Here is a 17,715-nt window from a genome sequence, read left to right on the forward strand (position 1 = left end):
GCCTGTCTGGATCCGGAAACATGGTCAATGATCAGTATGGATTCTTCACACCTTACAGATTAATCTATGATCATGCTGGATCATTTTATAACATGTCCGCCGTGCAATCCACGGCCTAAAATCACCCTGATCGGAGAAAATAAAGCCATCTGAGATCTTACGAAACGAATGACCATTATTACTGTCTATTCCCCATTCGATGATCACACGATCATGGTGATTCTGGGGCCATGTGAAATGTACAGGAAGCCCTGCATCATAGGTGGGCCCACCTGGACTGTATGGAGGAATTTGCACCAGAATAAGATACAGTTCTGTCCTAAAATCATGTTGGAGAGGAAATGTACGGAATTGAGTAATTCAGCTAATTTCATTGAAGAAGCCTTGTTTAGTAGGATGCTGAAATAGGGCCCCACACATTTCATTTTCAAGGTGGGCCGTGATCTATTTGCCATTGGACTACACCCATCTTGTGGGGCCCACCCCAAGATGGCTGTAAGTCCTACACTGTTGGATGCTGGAGTGTAGGGCTCACCTCCATCACATTTTTAAGGTGGGCCATGCCTTGATCCACTTGCTGTGGGAGGACTACAGTCATCTTGGAATTCCAAATCTTCTCCTCCAATGAGGCTTGACTCAGTACCAAAATCACATGGCAAATGTAGAGTTTTCCCTCTCTTCAACCAAATGAAAATTTCTAACCAAACTGAGTAAAAGCCTTGAAGACGATAATCAAAATGGCAAAATGAAAGACACTGTTATGTTTGACAAACAAATATAGAATCCAAAGCAGTGATTGCTGCAGTGGTGAATTGCTGTTCGGAAACAGATATTGAATCTGAAGCAGCGAGTGCTACGATGAAGATGATCTGCTGACAGGAGCTGTGTAATCACCTTGCACAAATCCAGTGAAAAATCCCTCTACCTGTAGGAAGTTGAAATCATCAATCATCGTAATAAGGCGCAGGTGCAAGCACGGTCAAGCAGCTCGGCTAGCAAGGAAGAGCATGAGCCTTCCGCCTCCCACTCGAAAAGACAGAAGTCCCTCCTAGCATTCATTCATGTAATTGTCTCCAAACAGAGGCATAGTACAAATGCTTGATCAGAAGGAAAAACAATGTTTGTTTGACCAATCAAATGTATGGCTGGGGCCCACTTTTCGGTATTCTTAACGCTCGTTTGATGGGTCCCATCAAGAGTTGGGCCATTCTCCGACATCTCCCCTATCAAATGAAAATTGGATTGAGTTCCTTTATCGTATGAAGTAAACTCTGTTGGGCCCACCATGAATGTATGTGGTTTATCCATGCCATCCATCCGTTTTTCCAGCTCATTTTAGGGGTTGAGCCCAAAATTGAAGCATATCCAAAGCTCGAGTGGACCACACCAAAGGAAACAGTGGGAATAATGATTTCCACCGTTCAAACCTTCCTAGGGCCCACAGCAATGTTTATTTGTCATCCAACCTGTTCATAAGATCACGCATACATGGATGAAGGGAAAACACAAATATCAGCATCGTTTCCTGTGGTGTGGTCCACTTGAGCTTTGGATATGCTTCAATTTTGCACTCAAGCCCTAAAATTATCTGGTAAAATGGATGGATGGAGTGGATAAAATACATAAATCACGGTGGGCCCCACAGAGTTTACTTGTTACTCAGTATGCAATTCGCTTTCCTATCAGATGATCCTAGTATCTGGTTGGAAGCTTTCAAATGGCCAATTATTGTTGAAACTGAGGTGATTTTTGGGTATTTTCCAACCATGATGGGACTGACCATATGACGGTTTGATCACCAAGAGGTGAGCCACCGCACAAGTGCAGTTGTCAGACTAAGCGAGTTCCCAATCAAAAGATAGAATATTCACCATCATGGCCTTGTCCTGGCAAACACTGCATATTGAGATTGAAGAGGCAATTCACAGCAACATAACACACCTGTGCGATGTCCTAGACAGTCACCAAGTGGGGCAACACATGTACCAAAACACGGACTATTATGATAAAGGTGACCAACGGTCTATATTCAAGGTGCATGTGCAGCCCACCTGATTAGTGGAACTTTATTTTGGTCTAGGGCATGTTCAAGATGGTCCCAGTGGAACTTGATTTTGGTCTAGGGCATGTTCAAGATGGTCCCAGTGGAACTTGATTTTGGTCTAGGGCATGTTCAGATGGTCCCAGATGATGAGCGGCTTTGACTCTGCGCATGTGTGCATGTAGGCACGTGGAGCATCAATTCGCCCCTTCAATATCTCCTAACACAAATCACCTCACATTTCTCTTGAATATTACCTCTGCTAAGGGCCCATTTGGACGCACCATCAAAACCAGGGTTGATAGATGAAACTCTCGTTTGGATCCGGAACCCTAGTTCTGTGGGCCATTTGGATCGCCACCCGCAAACTGTCTTTTTAAACCCATCAAGCAATTTAGGCAAAAATCAATCTGATTGGGCTTTTGCGGAAAAGCCATTTGTGACAGTTGCATCTAAACCGGTCCTAAATAAACCACTTCCATTTTACTGAATCTCATTGCAGATACTTCCTAATCTTCAATGAACTAATCTAACTGCTCTCGGGTGTGATTTACCTGGCCAGGCGAGTGTTTTAATGCGCGTCTTGCTTGACGCTTTCCCTTAGGAAGTCAAGCACAATAGAAGCTAACTCATCTCGATGGGAATTGTATCCATGGTTGGCTCCTTCTAGAATATGCAGCTTGTGGTTGGGAATAAGCTTGGCGAACTCCGATGCATCTTCCACTGGTATGATCTCATCTTCTGATCCATGCACAGTCAAGACCCTGTACATGATTTCTGCTTCTAGTTACAATAGCCAAGAAATTCATGTAAAAACTACATGTAGCTAATCATAAACACTGACCGGTGAGTCAGGCCCCATTGTTTAAAGCCAACCTAACCACGTGACCCATTAATCGCAACCGTTGGTTATTTCATTTTGAGATGCAGTTAATGGCCTGATATAGACAGAAAACCATCCCCAGCGGTGGTGTTGGTAGCATTTGAATGGGAAAAACTTCAACCAAGAGATGAACCCTCAAGCAGAAGGATCAGATCTTTGCTGATTTGAAATTCAATTAACAGCAAACAACTACCATGCTTTGGTTAGCTGGTTGTTAAGGTGCAACTTCTGCATCCATCACAGGCACGGAACTCTGTCCAATGCTCAAAAACCATAAAGAGGACATGCTAAATGAGATTTAGATTGTTTGTTCATTGGGTGGGACCTACCAAGGAGGGTCCATAGCTAAGGAATCACACTGAATGGATGGTGCTAACCATCCAATTGGTCCCTACTCCCTACAAATGAGCTCCAAAAGACAAGTGAAAAAGGATCTATACTCAATGGATAAAATACTTCTGTTTGGTGGGTTATGATTGTCCAATAAGTTATTTTCTTTTATTCATGGACGATCCATTGTAAGAACTGCCTGATGAATGGTTCAAATATTGTACAAGTTAGCCAGTTATATGGTGTCTTCATGACATAACAGTCTTTCTCTTTGTTAGTTTTTTGTAACATTATTACTACAACTCTACAAGGAACAACCACTTCCTATGCAGACAACAATAATTGTTTAACACTGGCACAAACAGAACAAAGGTTATCAGGGCCTTAGATGGATACATACAGGAGATATTGACAATGTTGCAACTTGCAATTACAGCTTGATTTCAAATTTGAAATCACAGGTAGCAAATCAGGCATGTTTATGATAGGAAGACAAGCTAACAGAATAATAGAACGTGGCCATGTGAATATTTAAGGGCCCATTTCAATGCCCCTGAAAAGAAGGATCATTTCTGGTTTATCAATGGAACCACTCCCAACAGTGGATCGGTTCCATGGATAAAGTGTAGATGATGATGATGATGCATCAAAATGTTAGGAGTGTTGTGATGTGAAAGTTTTGTACAAATGGGATCCTTTGACCATTGGTTCAGATTGTTTACCTAACAGGCTCCACTGTGAATGGGGATGGACAATCATCTTTGAGATGGGAAGACCCTTTACCTAATATTCTCCACCCTGGATGGGAATAGCACAAACATCTTTGGGATAATCTTGAGATTGGAAGATTGTTTACCTGATAAGCTCCGCTATGGCTCAAACATCTTCGAGCTTGGGAGATCCTGGCCATTCAATATTTGGCCTTTTTACCAGACCATTTCCCCCCCAAAAGATCTAGCCCCAGGTAGAAAGGAGCTTCAAAAGAAGGCGCGGAAGTCTCGGGTATGGGGAGAGCCGCTTGAGCATATATTTGTAGGCCACTGATCGAAGGATTCAGATCCTCAAAACCCAAGAGATTTTTGGATCATTCCACAAGAACTATGGGATTCATCATATCAATAGTTCTGGTCCTTCTGGATCACCAACCCATGGCCAGACTCATACAAACAACACGTCAGGACACACAAGTTCTGATACATCGAGACCTTATAGTTGCTCATTTGATGTATTTATCATCTGAACTAAATGATGGTTATGGTAGTGTATTGTTGAATATCATGCACACAGAATAAACACAAAGTATTAGAGAATGCATTCAACCTGCAGTCTTTGTCAATTGAAAGGCATGCTGCACGCATATCAGTATTTAGGCGATCCATCAAACTTTCCTCAGTGACACGGAACTCCACATTTCCTAAAATGCCATAAAATGTTAATCATATTTCTCAAAAAGAAAAGGAGAAGCAAACAAGACAAGGAAGGTAACCCGAGGATAGAAATACCAATAGCTCATAAGGGTCACATCATAGCTACATTAAACATTGTGAGGTTTGGTAGCCCCACAGACACCTTTACATGCCAGCCAGGAATGTGTACGGTACATCGTGCAGTGCATGAGGTGTGGGTCCACCATGCAGCAGATTCAACTGGCAGGTGAATCATGTAATGTTGAATGTGGACAGAGAAAGTTCTTTTAAACCATTAACTGTTTGAATAGAGGTTCAGCCGAACTCGTAAGTGGACCAACCTGATTTTTTTGTTCAAAGTCATCGACTCATCTGTACCAGATCCACCTTATGTGGATAAGATGCCCCACACATGACGTACTGTGTATAAAGGTGCTTGTGAGTCTAGCAAACCTCTTAACTTTTAAATGCATTATGGTAACCTAAAGTGCATTACAGTATAAAGCTTATCCATGCATGTGATGAATACCAAGTAAAACATTACCCGCTTCGTCCTTGACATCAATAAACCCATCATTCTTGATTCTTTGCATAAAATCTTTCCCTAAGCGATCTTCAATGCCTCGCTCGAGATTAAAGCGACCCGAGACATTGACAACCATAGGAACATCATGGTACATAGAAGCATATAAGACCACCACATTTCCTCCTGCGATATTCCATTTCAACGATCAATCCCTTTGTAAAACACACGAGGATGAACATTTAGCAAGTGTACTGAACTTTCTAGATTAGATAGCCATCTTCAGACTAGGGCTGCAACTTGGGTTTGGGTTGACCCAACCTGAGTTCCGTTCAGATTCTCAGGATCCTCGGGTTGGGTTAGGAATGGAGAACTCCGATCCAATTTGAAATCAGGTTGGTTTCAGATGGAGCATATTCAGGTCGGGTTAGGTCAGTTGGGAATAATCACATGTATTTGTTTCAGGTCAGGTCTGGTTTCAGGTTGATCCTCAACCCGAACGAAGCCACCCGAGTTGCACCTCTACTTAGAGACACAAAAATCATATCATAAACCATGAAACGAACCCCTCAATAAAAGATATTTATTCATTTAGAGAGAGAGAGAGAGAGAGAGAGAGAGAGAGAGAGAGAGAGAGAGAGAGAGAGAGAGAGAGAGAGAGAGAGAGAGAGAGAGAGAGAGAGAGAGAGAGAGAGAGAGAGAGAGAGAGAGAGAGAGAGAGAGAGAGAGAGAGAGAGAGAGAGAGAGAGAGAGAGAGAGATTCCCAAACTCAAATTCTGAATATAACCAACAAGATTTCCATCTGTTTGTGCATTGTCCTTTTGCGGGGTCAATATGGGTAGATATCCTATCCCGTTTCCATGTTTTATGGTCATTCCTGGGTACCGTCAACTCATTATTGGCTTGGCATGGGATGCAGTTTGGGAAGGCCAAGACTAGACTTTAGAGGATGGCCCTGCAGTTTGGTGGGCTTTGTGGGAAGAAAGGAATGCTAGATGTTTTGATAATTCCTCCAAAATGGCAGATAGTGTCTCTTCTAGGGTGAGGACGCTTGTCGTTGATTGGGCTACCTCCTCCAATTTATTGGGGGATTGTTGTATCGATTTTCTTGTTTATTCTCAGGTCCTCTCTCTTGGCGCCCCTCCTTTGCATTTCCTTTTTTTGGCTTTTTAATAAATTCTCAGTTACCTCTCGCAAAAAAAAATAAAAAATAATAATAATAAATAAATTGTTGGTCCACAAATCAGGGTTGACCATTAATCAAAATGACAATCAAATGTTTCACATATAATTTTTTGATCTCTTTCCTAATCAGTTTGAAAAGAAAAGGAAAGAGTCCGGTTATGCATTTCAGGACTAAATTTAACAAATTAGATCAAGAAGCTCAAAAACTGTGGTGTATTTCATCTATATGAAAGCATCGGCATCTAAAATGCAGATTTCTTGGACACTTTTTGAATGCTGGAGAGTAACTTGACATGTCATAAAAAATTACACAAAAAGAAAACTGCTTGGTGATTTGCCCACCTTTACTGTGGCCAATAATGGCACTTATTTCACGTTTTATCCCAGAAAAATATAGGACCACAGCATGCAAATCATCTGCCTCTTCTCGGTAGTTACCATACTGAAATGAACCTTCACTCTCCCTGGAATGCAGAAGATGATCAATTCCTTAATATTAGCTGAACCAAAATAAGAACAGCTCAGAAAGTATTTGAATTCCAAAAATTGACATCCACAACTAACAAAGATCTACAGAAAATTGAATGGAAAATAGAATTGAACATCAAATGTAAATACTGTTCAGTCATTTCTCACAGACAACACGCTGCTTCACAGAAAGCAAGGTCATCTGTTACCCCCACAGTCTTATGAAAAAAATTGGCAATGAACAACATAAACAAATGAAGACTGGCAAGTAATCAATAGAAAGTCCCAGTAATGGCTACTTATAAGAGTACTATCCCTGAAATATGAATGTGGCATGGGTGTGCAAGATCCAGGTCGTTCATCAGTGGGTCACTTCAGCATACTGAACTTGGACAATTGGTCATTTTTTACTGATCCTTTTTTTTTTAAAATATGCATAACCCACCTAATGACCACACAAGCCAATATTTGGACCACACATACACAGTGGGACCACCTTGATGAGCTATCTGGATCTCCCACAAGCATGCTAGGAAGCATAGGATCCATAGCTAGTAGCCTTCGCATTTCTCATTGATAAATCTGCTAACTGAACTTCTGTGTAGGATGATAGGATCTCCATGTCAGAAGACATGTTATGCTTATAAGGTTTGAGAAACATCAGAGATGGATTCCAACAGAGTAAATGAGATACTGACCAACTGATAGTCTCCTCAAAGAAATTCTCCCAGAAGTTTAAAAGGCTTTGAGAAACAACAGAGAATGGCAAGCTTTTTAGGGTTTTGATGAGCAGAAAGGGGGAAGGGGGCAGAGTAGTGCCCAAATGTTTAAAGCTTACAAACCCAGAAAAGTGGCATTCAGATTCCACATGGGTTTTAGGCACGAAGACACTTTATCACAGTCAAGTCATAAAATTTTGATCAACTCGAGAGGAATGGGCCAGGTTTACTTAGTCAATCCAGCTTTTCAAAGGGTTCTAAGAAAAGTATTACACGTATGACTCCTTTTTTTCTGCAAAATTTGATACACCTACAACACTGACCGGGTCTCAATCAAGTCACATTGACTACTGAATTCAATCAGATTTTTAAACCTTCACCCTAATCAATAAAAGTTGAGACAAACTAGAAATCAAAAGGGCCATTCTGTTCAAGTCAAGAAGTCCTAAACTATAATAGACAATTCACTTGGAGTGCCCTCAAAGTTCCATGACCTACAAGTTTAAGGCTTTTGTCAATGCAAATCATATCATATATTCAACTTCTTTTCATTTTTTCTTCATGCTATCCATTTACAAACTGTCCAAGCACTATCATAAGAGGAATAGATGATTCTCAACCCAGGTGCAAGATAGTAGTATCCTCAGGTGCTCGGTTTCTATAAGCAGCACCCATGGTTGGTGGTCCTTGGACTGTTGATCTGATGGGCCCCACAGTCGATGGACTAGAAACCCAAAAAAACTGCCAAAGCAGAAGATCCCCTCTTTCAATTTGTGGACTGTTGCTGTATTCCTTTTCTTAACTGTCTGCTTTCAGGTCACCAACCAAAAGGCTAGGATTGTCCCAATCAAAGAAATTTTTGGGGCATCCAGCATGGGCAAGTCAGATAAACAGTCTCGAACACCCATGCACGGGCCCCACTTGAACAAACTGAGGATTTGAGGATACCATGCATATCCTTAGGTCTAGTGACAAATAATTTCCTCCTATCATGATAACGAGAGGCAATACCAGAGTCTAATCCAAATGAACAGTTTCATACGTTCTATCGCCAAACAGCCAGTAGATAAAGTGGGGACCAAGGTAGAGGTTTTGTATTCCAACTTTTAAATAAAACTAGCTTACCCATTTCCAGAAAAATCAAAGCGGAAAGTACTGATTCCTTCTCTTGTCAAAGCAGCAGCAACACTTGCTATAGTTTTGCCTTCCTGGAGATATAAACACATAGGTCTATAAAATCATCCACACATACCACAAATCCAACACCATCAACAAACCAAATGCACAAACAGGAAACACACGGAATGCAGATTACTGAAACAGGAATAAGGATGACCAGATGGCCGTCTGACCAGGTTTGACCAGAAGAGCTTTTTCCAGTTTGGTCAATTCAAAATCTCCAAATCTAATAAGCCACTCAAACCAGACCAATCCAATCTGAGTCAGTACAAAAGGACCATGGAACTGTTAAAAATCAGCAGGTGGAACAGTTTGGACTGATTTTTTTTTTTTTCTTTTTCTTTATCCTTTTTGCACCCAAAAAAAAAACCCTTTTAGGTCTGAAAGTAATGTAAATGCAATTCGGAGCCCTGTACCTTCTCCACAGGAATACTAAGCTGGTTGCAGATCATTTCCAGTCTCTTGAACTAATTGCAATTCAGTTCTATTGCACACCGAATGCAACTTAATGCAATTGCCATTTCTAAAGAAAGCAAATTTTCAATTAGGTAAATTGGGCAATTCATAGACCATAGCCAAGTGAAACGCACATCTTCCCTTTGCCTAAGGCCCTGTTAGGGATCAAGGAAATGAGAATATGCATTTTGTAAATCCATGAACTTGTAATATTCATAGATTTGCATTGGATTTGGATTTGGCAAATTCCATTGGCTGGAAGTGAGGTGCAAATCCATGGATTTAGGGAGCATTTATCGTGAGGAAATAGCTTTTATCGCTTTTGAGAGAATCCCTTGTTTCGCGGATTTGTGTTTTCCATTCTCCTTAATGGCTCTCCAATAGAATTTTTTAAAAGCTCTAGGGGCCTTCGCCAAATGGACCCTTTATCCCCGTTTCTCTTCCTTATGGTGGTAGAGGCTCTAGGGAGAAGGTTTGCTAAGGGATAGGAGGAGCACTTCTTCAGGGGCTTTAAGGTGGAGGGGATGCCCAAGCCCATCTCTCACTTGCAATTTGCAAACGATACTCTATTATTCTGCAATGCATCTCCCGAAATGATGGATAATCTACGCACGTGTTTTGAGGGGGTGTCAGGTTTGAAAGTTAACATTGCAAAAAGCAAGATGGATGGGGTGTGGATGGATATGGATGAAGTTGAGCGATTGGTCGAAGGGCGCTCCTGGCTTCTTTTGTGGGGTTGCCTCTTTGTGTGAGTAAACCAGCCAAACATCTTTGAGATAAGGTGATCGAGAGATTTGAAAGAATGCTTTCAAGGTGGAAAAGCAGGTATCTCACTCTTGGTGGTCAAATTATGCTTAGTAAAGCGGCATTATCGAATCTCCCCCTATACTTCATGTCGCTTTTAAAATGCCCAACTCACGTGCTTTCAAGAATTGAAAAACTTAGAAGAGACTTCCTATGGCAAGGGGCGGAGGATAAGCAAAAATTCCATTTAGTGAGCTGGGAGAAGGTATGTAGGTCCTATGAAGAGGATGGAGCTGTTATTAAGGACCTTAAATCAATGAATTCAACATTGCTTGGGAAATGGCTTTGGAGTCTCGGGGAGGAAGGAGGAGCACTCAGGAAAGATGTTGAAAAAAGTAAGTAGAGATGCTTGAAAGAAGGTTGGTGGACAAGAGATTCGTCAATATATAAAGTGTTGGCCTTGTGGAAAGGTGTTTCTTCCATGAAAATGGCTTTCATGGAAGGTATAGGATTCTTGTTGGGGAATGGGAAAGAAATCAGATTTTGGGAAGATGAGTGGACAGGAACCACCTCGTTAAAAGCTGAATTTCCTACTATCATTCATTTGGCACCACATCCCGAGGTTAAGGTGGCGGATTGCTTCTCCTACATAGGTGGGGCGGTGGTTTGGGAATCTCCATGCAGGCAATTTCTCCATGATGTGGAGGTTGACGACCATGAGGCTCCCCTTCATCGCATTCATCTGTATACTCCTACCTATTCCAAAGCAAACAAGTTATTCTGGAGGGTCGACAAATCGGGTGTATTTTCAGTTAAGTCTCTCTATTCCCTTCTAAATAGGGAGGACCAATAGACGGAGGTTGTGTGCACTAAGGCAGTTTGGCACTATAATGTCCATCCCAAGATAGCGGCCTTCGGGTGGTTAGTAGGGAGGAAGAAAGTCCTTATTATAGAAAATCTCTGGAAGAGAGCTATGATCATTCCTTGTTGAAGTGATAAAGTCCCTCGATATACATTGATACACCACACTCTGACAGCTTAAGCTTTTGGAGTAAATGGGTGTTTGGCATGGTATCAGAGCGGAAGGTCCTATGTTCGAATCTCGAGAGCAGCAAATATGCTTCGCTAATATATTATTCTCCCATGGGCGGTCAAGAAAATCAGGTCCGGCCCAAGGATCGGGAAATTAAGCCCGGCCTATTTATGGTGTGAGTGTCCCTCCACCTTCGTCAATATGTTCCTATGCGGAGTTCCCACCTCGCACGTGCGGGGGGGTGTTGAAGTAAAGTCCCTCGATATTCATCGATACACCACACTCTGACAGCTTAAGCTTTTGGAGTAAATGGTTGTTTGACATTCCTAACATTTTCAGTTTATGTCTGCATGATGAGGAGATTGTCAACCACTTTTTTGTTCATTGCGATTTTGTGAGTCCAATTAGGGCATATATTTTGGGAAGGCTTCAGGTGATATGGACGGCTCTGGAATTGGTCAATCTTCTTTGGAAGGCTTGGCATGATGTAGGGCTTGGGAACACGAAGAAATTGCTTTGAAGAATGGCTCTCCTTGCTATATGGTGGGTTGTTTGGTAAGAAAGGAATGAGAGATGTTTTAACAACACCACGAAGTCGGTGGATCGTATTTCCCACAAGGTTAGATTTTGGGTCATCGAATGGGCTTCTTGTGTCTCTAAGTTGAAGGGATGTAACTGTGATTTTCCTGGCATGTAGTTCGGTCAACTCCTCGGCATTCCGATTTTGCTGCTGCTTTTCTTTTCTTTTCATCCCTTAATAACATCATCATCATCTTTCAAAAAAAAAAAGGAAAGTATTTAAATTCCTTCCATTCCCCGCCCTCTCTCTCTCTCTCAGAGGGCCACTGCCTCTCTAAACACTATGATAAGGAAACTCAATCTTGGGTCATGCCTTAGTAGAGCAGGTATACTATCAACTCGCTCACGAGCTGGGTGTTTCTCTTTTATGTCCAAGATTCAATCTCAGACCATGATGAAATTTCTACATTTATCATATAGTGGTCCAAGATTGAGAGTCTTGGACATAAAAGAGGATACACCCAAGTTGATAATGTGCCCGCTCAACCGAGACATGGCCTAGGATTGAGTCTCCTTATCATGGTATTTGGGGAGGTAGTGGCCCTGACACCTTACGCAGAGAGGGAGAGAGGAGGAGTTTAAATACGTGGAACTGCAGAATATACATGACAGAAAATCTTCCCACTAGTTCCATGCTGGAACCCTACACTTTTCTTCATGTGACAGAATTGTCTTGTGCAAAGGCTTCAAACTACTTAAATGGTCTCAAATGACCAGTCTGTAGTCAATTTTATCTTCTCTCTTTTTTTTAGAAGCCTAGGTGGGATACATTTAGGAAGTTCCTCGTTTTCAAGGGTGTTGCAAGACTCGCAACTCATTAGTGCCAAAATGCAAATGAGATGTGTTAGGGACCTTCCCCTACATACCTCACATGTGATTTTGGGAACGAAAAGGAAGCCCAGTCTATTTGAGTTCCATTTTCCATATCCCCCAAATACAAATTGCACCTTGTTGGATTAGAAGGCCTGCTAACTATTAAACGGTCGTGGAGTCTGCATAGTGGTGCAGGTTCTCTGCCTAGAGATGTTCTGGCTGTAAAAAAAAAAATGGCGTGGATGATAACAAGTGGGATGTCAATGTTAAAGTAGGTCTGCTGTTTGGAGCACCTTCGGTGTGAATAAGGTTTCCCTGACCCACAAAGATTTGTTCTGGAAGTTCCCCTCCTAAGGCGTTTTGTTGAACAACTAGTTTGGATAAATATCTAAATCTAATGCTGAACCACTAGCAGAGAAGGGGTTTCTCCCTTCCAGATCACTGTGCTATGTGTTTGCACCAAGAGGAAGATGTTCCCAATTGTTTTTGCAACAATTTCATGTGGAGTACTTGGGCTTTCATCTTCTAGAGTTAAGAATTCAATGGGTGGTCTTAGCAGGGTGGTTCGTTGGCCTACGGTGCAATCAGGAAACAGTTGTGGAAATTGGCAGCAAAAGGTCTGTGACTTGAAAGAAATGACCGAATTTTCAGGGGAAAAGTCACCCGTGTCTGGGGTGGCCAGGAGGATTATGGGTCTTATTGAAGCCTGGGGTAAGCTGGAGAGCCAGCTGCGGGGTTTCCATTCCTTTTTTCTTTCTTCAAATTGGGATAAGTCCCTACTCAGTGGCAGCTCTAGGCCTGCTGCTGCTGAGGGGTGGTCCCCAACCCCCCGGAGGATGGTTTAAATTGAATTTTGATGGCTGTTCGCCCAGCAATCTGGACCCAGCGGGGTGGGTTGGACTATTAGAGATACCAGTGGTTCAATGTTGGTAGAGTTGTCCGGCCCAATTGGCGTCCATGATTCCAGTAACAATGAGTTTGCTGCTTTCTTGCAAGGTGTTAAATGAGTTGCCAACTTCATGCTTAGCCCACTGATTCATTTAAGGGGACTTGAGCAATGTTATTAAGTGGGCTACAGAGTACAGATAGTCCCTTTCCAAGGTGTCTGCGAACCTTTTGGAGGTGGCGGCAGACGTTTACATTTATTCCCAATGCCTTTTTCTACATGAGTCTGCTATTTACAAAGCGAATTGCTCGGTGAAAGAAAGTGTCAGCAAGCCCTCGTGGTGTATTTCAGTCATGTTTGCTGGGGATGAGTTGCTTTCCATATTCTGGGCTCTGTTTGTTGTGGGGTTTTGGCCTGCCTTTTTTTATTTTTTCTTTTTTTTCCTTATGTCTTCTTTTTCTCTTTGAATAAAATTTCCATTAAAATAAAAAATTTAAAAAACAATTTAAAAAAAAAAAAAAAAAAAAAACTGCCATTGGTGCTACATCAAAACACTAATTGAATGGGCAATATATGGCTTACCAACTTGAAAACTGAAAACCAAATCCACTCGTAGTGTTTTTTTTTTTCTTCAATCCGTATTCAGGATACAGAACTTTGGGTTTGAATGAGAACTTACAACAGTGAAAACCATAATGTTCTCAAATATAAATGAAAAGGAACTTCATTTGCAAATGTGTACCTTTGAGGATTGGAATCCATGACAAATGACCACAAGCTCCCTAGAACCAGTTTCAAGCAAAATGCCCACAAGCTTCTCTCCCCGGTTGTTCGGTATGGTAATTTTTTGTTGTTGAATCCCTGGAAATAAATGGCTATAAGATTGTAAGGAACTTCCGAATGCATGAAAGACAAAGGTATGCCTGGATGCAGTATCAAATTGAATTTAAATTGCAGGTCTAATAAGTGGAAGGAACCAAATTGTGATTTCCTTAGCATTCATATCGATGTATGGACTCCGAATTGCAATTACATTATTTTTTCGATCTGAAAGAAATGTAATTGCAATTTCGGTGATACTTCCTCATCATGAACACAAGGAAATTATCGTTGATTTTTTGCTATTTCCTTGTGATTAACTGAATTGTCATAATCCAATTCGCTTAGGCCTCTAAATGCAAGCCTAAGGATCTTTTTGGTAGACACCTAAAAATGAGTTCATCCCATTCTAGTTTATCGTAATTATGTATTAGAGATGATATTTGTTTTTAGTAAGAATTAAAATAATCTTGATAACCAATAAGCATGATCTCTAATACATAATGGACATGCTCCAGTGGTAGGTACTATCCTAAACTTACGATGGTACCAAGCAGATGTGTACTTGATGTATGAAGCACATCCAACCCGTCCATCATATGCATGACCTCATGTTAACCCCAGATCTAGAAATCAGATCAATCGAAAACTCAGGCGGGCCATAGAAAAGGGAACAAGTTGGGAGGGAACTCTCGCCCTTTATTTGCACCAGGGCCCACCCGAGTTGCAAACAACCTGATTTTTGGTTTAACCCTTCATCCATGCCAAATAAAGGGTCTGAATGGCCTAGATTCCATATTAAAAATATGGTGTGAACCCCACAAATCAAGGGTGGGAGTCCCCTCTCAAATTGTTCCCTGTAATGTGGCCTACCCGATCCATGGATCAGCCTGACTTTTGGGCCTTAAAGGTAAACATGTGCTAATGCATCTGATGGATACAGTGCCACCCCCTGCCACACACACAAAATCAAGGGTAGGAGTCCCCTCTCAAATTGTTCCCTGCAGTGTGGCCCACCCGATCCATGGATCAGCCTGACTTTTGGGCCCCAAAGGTAACATGTGCTAATGCATCTGATGGATGGTTAGGATGCCATGAATGCATCACATGGGCACCACATATGCTTGATACCAGTGTTCAAAGGTATCACTACAAGTTTCGCTGGCTGGGTATATGGAAACAATATTGATATCGGCGATAATATCGCCAATAACTGAAAATGTGGGGAAACATGGGGAAAATGGTGAAATTTTTCAGTGAAACTTCAGGAGATGCTAAAATACACGTATATGCATATTTATGAATAAAAAATTACAAAAAAAAAAAGTACATAATAATTTTCCATTAAATATGGGGCTTCAAAAGCACGTCTTGTTGTAAGAAATTAGTCCAACCATCCCATTAATCCCATCTATCCATCTAACCATCTATCCAACCTTCCATTCAAACATCAATATTTCAGAAAATCGACAACACACGATATTTCGCCGAGAAATCGTCGACAACTAGAAAGGAAACAAAATAATGTGGTATCAATATCGCCCATGTTGTGTTAATGATACTCTCGTTGACAATTGGATCACTATATACAACCATGTGCCCATAAAAAAATTGACATGGAAATTTTTTAATAAACAGATTTTTGGCAATATTATCGAAACATTGCCGATACACTAGCGATACAAGTGGCACCTGGAATTTACATAGTCGAAAATATTGGCAATACAATAGAGATATTGATAGATTGGCGATACAAGCGAAACCTAGATTTTACATAGTAAAAGATATTGGTGATACATTGGTGATACTTAGTGATACATCGCCAAGACCTAGAATTTCTGATACTACCGGTGTTATCGGTATCGCCAAGCTAGAGATAGAGATAATATCGAGGATATTTCGATAATATCAAGGACACTCTGAACAATGCTTGATACCACTATAGCTTACTAGAGTACACCCCATACGTAATTACGATTAACAAAAATTAGATGAACTCATTTTTAGGCATCTTACAAAAAGGCCCTAAGGGTGCACATGGGATAGACTAACAAAAAGATCGGGACTGACTGACTAACCCAGCAAAGACTGTTGGATGCACAACTGAATTGAACTACAATAATTCAGTTGACGGAAGATGAAGTGACCAGATTGAAGTTACTTCCCCAAGTATACATTGCTAGACTTGGCTCCAAATAGCGATTACTTTCCTTTCAAGCGGACCCGAAAGGGACTACAATTCGAGGCTACTTCCTAATTCAGTCTTTTCCTCCTTATTGAACTGAATTTTCACAATTTGGTTCTATTTAGCATCCAAAGACAATCAAATCAGGGGGACAAAATGCAACATTCATCCTCAACATTCACTACCACGGATCTTCACTCCAAATTGCAATTCCATTACTTCCAAGTTGGACTTGAAAGAAACATAGCAACATTTAAAGCTCTACTTCTTCATTATGATATAAGGAAACATCATTAAAATGAGACCGGATCCAACACAAAGATATATATATATGGTACAAAAGTGCTTCTAACCACGTTTAAGTGCATCTTAGGGCGTTCAGGAGACAGGTAAAGGAATTTGTAATCATTACACTTTTTTATGGTAATAGGTAGCCCTTTCCAAGGGCCGTGGTGGCGTCCACAGGTCGCCCCTTCCGTGACTCGAACACGGGATGTGGCGTTGGCTCTAATACCAATTGTAAGAACCAAACCAATATGCCAGAAGCCCCAGGACTGATGGAACGCTTCAACCTAACCTTTTTAAACCACTGTGATAGTAATAGTTGTGAAACAAACACGTGAGACTATGCACTTGGATGAATCTCTCTCTCTCTCTCTCTCTCTCTCTCTCTCTCTCACATCTTACCGATATCTCCGCCTTGTTGCTGCTGGAAAGAGAAGGATTGTGCCATTCTCGTGGTGTTTGTACGGAAACGATGTCCTGGACGAGTACTGATCTGGTCCTGGGGCGGGAGTGTTTGGCAGTTGAAGTTGGGGTGGGCAGGTACGGACGAGCGCATCCAAGGCTCGTCACCGACATTTTTCTTCTCTATTAGGGAGAGGAGGAGGAATAATACCATAAAAAGAGCTGCATCTTTGCACAGTGTACAAGCGCTTTCAGTTCTCACATGTAAAGCGCAGGGTTACGTAATCCAGACGGTTGGTCTTTTGAGGTCCAATGTGGATGAAGCATTTCCAAAAGATCTCCCTCATGGTAAGATTCAAAGACCAATATCAGGACCTTTTTCAGTTCAATGTAGACCGTTGCTGTATTGCCTTTCGCGATGAAAACTATGATACTCTGGGAGAGTTGGACGATATGCAGGCGCTGAGAAATTGTACACGTGGAATAAAAGTAATCCAATTTGAACTGGATAAAATTCTTAGTCCCAGTTTAGATGTATCATTAACCAAAAATGGCACTTGTTTGATTATGTAATTGTCGTGTTATGCATATTTATTGGACGGTTGGAATGAAAAATGTCAAACTGTCTTATCTTACCAAACACGTGTCCACAAATCAAAGGCTGGGATTGTTCGATTAATCTGATGTTTGAATTGTTACTTAGTTACAGTGATTCAACAACTTATCCGATTTCAGTTAATGCATGCCATATGTACAATTTATGGGTGCCTGCTATCCCG

At 41.3% G+C, this 17,715-nt stretch overlaps 1 protein-coding gene across 3 annotated transcripts; it reads right to left on the bottom strand.

The window, feature by feature from the left end:
• Window positions 1–655: 655 nt before the first annotated feature.
• Window positions 656–17,141, bottom strand: LOC131222731 (uncharacterized). 3 transcript variants are annotated; one of them, XM_058217897.1, is made up of 8 exons: window positions 16,937–17,137; window positions 13,988–14,106; window positions 8,681–8,763; window positions 6,711–6,832; window positions 5,205–5,369; window positions 4,575–4,668; window positions 2,596–2,805; window positions 656–925 (listed from the first exon to the last, which is right to left on the bottom strand). In XM_058217897.1, the coding sequence occupies exons 1-7, from the start codon at window positions 17,088–17,090 to the stop codon at window positions 2,613–2,615; spliced, it is 930 nt and encodes a 309-aa protein (XP_058073880.1). In that variant the 5' UTR covers window positions 17,091–17,137; the 3' UTR covers window positions 656–925; window positions 2,596–2,612. The 3 variants fall into 3 exon arrangements, with proteins under 3 accessions (XP_058073880.1, XP_058073882.1, XP_058073881.1); XM_058217898.1 differs by lacking the exon at window positions 656–925 and adding an exon at window positions 951–1,071 and having other exon boundaries at window positions 16,937–17,139; XM_058217899.1 differs by lacking the exon at window positions 5,205–5,369 and having other exon boundaries at window positions 16,937–17,141.
• Between the last annotated feature and the right edge of the window lie 574 nt (window positions 17,142–17,715).

Source organism: Magnolia sinica, chromosome 13 (assembly GCF_029962835.1).
Source record: "Magnolia sinica isolate HGM2019 chromosome 13, MsV1, whole genome shotgun sequence".
NCBI classification, from domain to species: domain Eukaryota; kingdom Viridiplantae; phylum Streptophyta; class Magnoliopsida; order Magnoliales; family Magnoliaceae; genus Magnolia; species Magnolia sinica.